Source organism: Triticum dicoccoides, chromosome 3B, assembly GCF_002162155.2.
Source record: "Triticum dicoccoides isolate Atlit2015 ecotype Zavitan chromosome 3B, WEW_v2.0, whole genome shotgun sequence".
NCBI classification, from domain to species: Eukaryota; Viridiplantae; Streptophyta; class Magnoliopsida; order Poales; family Poaceae; genus Triticum; species Triticum dicoccoides.
The window spans coordinates 467,438,619-467,443,607 of NC_041385.1; the positions used below are offsets into that span (position 1 = coordinate 467,438,619).

The window sequence follows — 4,989 nt, forward strand, 5'->3', positions numbered from 1 at the left end:
TGTAAGTATACACACAAGTACTACACAATGTGTGAAAATTATACTAAAGTGTGGAAATTTACTATTATATGTTTATTCCCGCCTATTATAAAATGTGCAATTTCAGTGGAAACTTGTGTCAATTTTTTTCATTTTGTTTTTTTGAAGCATGATATCAATTTCGCTAATTCATTGTTACTTGGAGAACTTTATTTTTTTTATTCTTTTAGTTTCACTTTTTTTCTTGAAGGGTAACACCAGTGTCACTAATTAATTCTTTCTTAGAGAATCGGAGTAAGCCAATAATAAAAACATGCAAATGGTAATGTAATAAACCATAATAAAACTTATATCAAATCCGAGATGAGACATGGATGAATTATGGAATAAAACAATAACGGAAACATGTAAAATTGCGATGTTATGAAAATGATTTCATATAAAATAATATGCGAAGAGAACACTTTTAGTGCCCAGCCCAACCATGAAAGATAATTTAACAAAATGATATGAAACTTTTTGAAAGCTCCCAAAAAATAGAAATGAAACCTGCATGAAATAATACTGAAATTTGGAATGAAAAAAAAAGCAAAACCATGTAATGAAAAAAGAATGAAACATCTAAAAATACAATGAAACACATATGTAATAGTTTCATAATTTGAATTTGGTTTTTTTTTCAAAAATGTTCAAAATTGATCTTGTTTAGAACATTTAAATATTGTTAATACTAATATTTAAATGGTTTGGGAATCGGATATTTGGTTCAAAAGACGTAATTGATGCAAACTATATAACAAACTAAAAAGCGTTGGTTGATTTAAAAAATGTCATACTACTTTTTGACTACAAAACATACCCACTAGCCACTTTGTTGTTGGGCCTCCTTGCTAGCTGTCCCCCACTAGCCCTTTGTGAGCACCTGGGCGTCATGTGTGGTTTAGCCAACCACATGATGCAAGCATTATCCCACTTTATGTGGAATTCGATCAATAAAGAACTGGCTTTCCCCTAAAAAATAAAAAATAAAAAAAGAGAATGATTCTTGAAAATACAAAAGAAGGGTTTTTATCATTTATGCCACTGGTTGTCTCTCGCTACTCAGTTTTGCCACTAGGATTTTCAACTGCTCAAAAATGACATTGCTTCGTTAGGCGCATGCTTAAAAATGCTATTCGACAGCATTACTGTCAGCTCAAATCTTGTTTGCCATGTTATAATGACCAAAATACCTATAAACATGTCAGCTCCCCCTCTATCGCACTACAAAAAAATGTAGGTCCCACTTGATCCTAACAACATTCTTATTTTCCTCTAAAATTATTTGCTTGCTTACTCTGACAAGTGGGATCCACACTTACCGTTGTGAGGTAGAGAGAGTTGACATGTGGGTATAGGGGTATTTTCATCATATAACATAGTCAACGAGTTTGACTTGACAATAACGATGTCTAATGACATTTTGGAGCAAACATCTATTGAAACGATGGCATTTTTTAGATATTTAATCGCCTTTTTGAGCAAGCATCTCATGGAACGATGACATTTTTGAGCTATTGTAATTTTTAATGACAAAACTGAGTAGTGGGACACAACTAGTGACATAAATGATAAAAAACCAAAGAAAAAAGAACAAGAAAAGAGAGAATATGATGTGCATCACAAAATGCATAGTATAGCAATTGATAATAATCGTATCACATATGTTTTTTTTTTTTTTGCAGCGAATCGTATCTCATATGTGTACGTGCATACATGGAGTGCACGCAGTACCCGGTACGTAGAAACCGCCCGGTTCCCTTAGGAAATCCTTTCCGTGTACTCTGCCGATATTATTCTCTAGAGAACAATGTTGTTTGTGAGGGAAACCGGAAACGAGCATGCAACTCGCTGGTGACTTGTGCGCAGGATCAAGAGCTTGAGGCGGTGGTAGACTTGGTGGTGCCCTCTGACGCGCAAGGAGACGAGTCGTAGGAACACCCAGCTTGCGATGGAGAAGCAGAGCACTTGCTCCTCTTGCTCCCCCTGTCCCTGATGTCCTCGATCATCTTGGACACCACAGCCATCCTCGGCCGCTCCCTCGGGTTGTCGGCGGCACAGAGCAGCGCCACCTGGAGGAGCGCCACCATCTCGTCCTCCGCGCCCCTGGTCCGCAGCAGCTCCATGTCGAACACCTCGGAGGTCCACTCCTCCCGCACCACCGTCCGCACCCACCGCGGGATGTCCACCTTGCCGTCCTCCGGCGACCGGCCCGTGAGTATCTCCAGCAGGATGACGCCGAAGTCGCGCACGTCCTGCTTCTGCAGGGCCTTTTCTGACGGTGGCGCCGGCAGGAGCAGCTGGAGCAGGGCGAAGTCGGAGACGCGCGCGCTGCCGCCGCCGTCGACGAGGATGTTGGAGGAGGTGAGGTGGCGATGGGCGAGCCTAGAGCCGGACACGCCGTGGAGGTAGGCGAGGCCTTGCGCCGCGTCCTGCGCCAGCCTCAGCCTCGTCTGCCAGTCCAGAGGGGCTCGTGCAGGTCCCCTGTTCTCTGTCGAATCCACCCGTGTGCAGACAACCCTTAGACAAAAGACGTGACGACTGACGAGCTCGCAAGTGCGATGGCCGATGGGGATGCTTACCATGCAGGAGGCTGTGGAGGCTGCCGTTGGGGATGTAGTCGAAGACGAGGAGAAGCTCCTCCTCCGACGCGTAGAGCGCGCGAAGGTCGACGATGTTGGCGTGCCGCCACGAGCCCATCTCCCTCGCCAGTTCCCTCCTCCGGCCCTCGTCCTCCCGGGTCGTGCCTTCCCTCCTCCTCAGCCTCTTCACCACCACCGCCTCGCCCTTGGTCTCCTCGGCGCCGGCGTCGCCCACGTCTTGCTGGCCTCCCATGACCACGCGGTACGTCGTCGCGGCGGCGCCTTTGCCAAGCATCTCCGCGGCTCCCATCATGAGCGCCCTCACGTCGAACTCCTCGCAGCACCCGTCGAAGCGCACCGTCTCCTCCCGCGACGTCGACATCGAGCTGGTGCGCGAGTTGGCGCGCGGCCGCGTCAACTTCTTGTTCTTCAAGCACAGCACAGCGCACAGTGCCGCGGCGATCAGCGTAGCGACAGCTGCGCCCACCGCCACCATGATCATCACCACCATCCACCGGTCGTGGGAACTCCTTCTCCCATGTCCGCTGGTGTGTACTCTCTGCTGCTGTCCGTCGCACCGGCGGCGCAGCGGGGCACCGCAGAGCTCGGGGTTGCCCAGAAACGATGACGCGGGGAAGGCCGTTGCGAGGTGCTTTGGAATCTGGCCGCTGAGGTTGTTACCGGAGACGTTGAGCTCAGCTACCTTCGGCATCGACTCCAGAGAGCTGGGCACGCGCCCGACGAACGAATTGCGTGCGAGATGCAGTGTCACGAGCGCGCGGAGGCGATGGCCGATCTCCGGCGGAATGGTGCCAGTAAGTCGATTGCCGGAGAGGTCGAGGCGGCGCAGATGGCGAAGTCGTAGGATGGACTCAGGGAACCTCCCGGAGAAGCCATTTCCGGAGAGGTAAAGGAGCTTGAGGTGCGGCGCCAAGGGAGAGAAGTCGACATCACGGAGCGATCCCGTGAAGGTGTTGTTCTTGAGGCTAAGGAACGAGAGCGAAGGGAGATCTGTGAGTGCCGCGATGGCGCCGGCATCCCCAGCAAGGCCGAGGCCCTCGAGAACAACACGACGGACACGGGAAGTGGCGGATGAGGAGGAGGACCACAGGCAAGTGACGCCGCGCCACTCGCCGGAGCAGGGGTCAGTGGACTCCGTCCAGGAATCGAGCGCGGCGGTGCCAGTGCCACGCCCAGCTCCAGCGCACGCCGACTTGAAGGCGAGCAGCGACGCAGCGTCCAGGCTCGCGGCAGGGGAGGAGGCACGGGCAGCTGCGAGGAGCGCCAGCATCAAGAAGAGCACGCGTAGTGCCATGAAACAGATCAGAGATTGCAGGGCTTGGATCGAGGAAGGCGAGAATGTATGCAGCAGAGCAGGCCACGGTAGGGACGCTGAGAAGGAGGTGTTGATTGTGCAACGGCCGAGCGCGTGATGGATTAATGGCCAATGGGGGAGGGGAGAGAGGTCCGGGAGGGGAGGGCGCGGGGGGTGATGGTGGCGCGGGAACGTGAGCGACGTGACCTCATTTGTCCTCGAGGGGTTTGGAGCCAAAGGAGAGGGGAAACTGCTGGCGGTGCAACGGACGCTCTCTGTTCAAAATCTGCGCGCATAAACAGCAGCGTCCGCCGTTTTAAACACAGGATAGAAACAACGCTTCCACTTCAGTAAACCACTACAACACAAGGACGGCTAAGATTGTTCAATACACTTTCATAACGAAAGGCACCATGGGTATAATTTTAAAAAGAGACCGCCCGCCCGCCCGAGGTGAGTACGTATACAAATACAAATTGTTTTTTCTTGTCCGGTCGTCCCGCCCGCCCGCCCGCAAAAACTTATCAGTCCAACCATCGTCCCGTCGCCCCCCCCCCTCCCGCATGCACGTAGGCGGTTGCACGCGCCCGCAATCAACGCGCCTGCCGCACGCCTCCGTTGCCGTCTCCTCGCCTGCCACATGCCACCGCTGCCGCCTCCTCGCCTGCCGCGCCACCGCTGCCGCCACCTCGCCTGCCGCACGCCACCGCTGCCTCCTGAAGGAAATATACCCTAGAGGCAATAATAAAGTTGTTATTTTATATTTACTTATTACGATAAATGTTTATTATTCATGTTAGAATTGTATTGGTCGGAAACTTAAATACATATGTGAATACATAAACAAATATCGTGTTCTTAGTAAGCCTCTACTAGACTAGCTCGTTGATCAAAGATGTTAAGGTTTCCTAACCATAGACATGTGTTGTCATTTGATAACGGGATAACATCATTAGGAGAATGATGTGATGGACAAGACCCATCGGTTAGCTTAGCATAATGATCGTTCAGTTTATTGCTATTGCTTTCTTCATGTCAAATACATATTCCTCCGACTATGAAATTATGCAACTG

The 4,989-nt window shown here is 50.2% G+C and overlaps 1 protein-coding gene across 1 annotated transcript; it reads right to left on the reverse strand.

Annotated features, from left to right (window-relative positions):
• Window positions 1-1,663: 1,663 nt before the first annotated feature.
• On the reverse strand, window positions 1,664-4,364 carry LOC119281408 (probable leucine-rich repeat receptor-like protein kinase At1g68400). Its single transcript, XM_037561924.1, has 2 exons — window positions 2,601-4,364; window positions 1,664-2,509 (listed from the first exon to the last, which is right to left on the reverse strand). Exons 1-2 carry the CDS (start codon window positions 3,913-3,915, stop codon window positions 1,890-1,892), a joined length of 1,935 nt encoding a protein of 644 aa, XP_037417821.1. The 5' UTR covers window positions 3,916-4,364; the 3' UTR covers window positions 1,664-1,889.
• Window positions 4,365-4,989: the final 625 nt, after the last annotated feature.

What these genes read in the sequence shown, in the direction of transcription:
- LOC119281408 (XM_037561924.1), bottom strand. Translation starts at nt 3,915, where the DNA reads ATGGCACTACGCGTGCTCTTCTTGATGCTGGCGCTCCTCGCAGCTGCC. An exon ending in CCTCCACAGCCTCCTGCATG is followed by an intron (nt 2,510 to 2,600) that starts GTAAGCATCCCC and finishes TGGATTCGACAG; the next exon opens with AGAACAGGGGACCTGCACGA.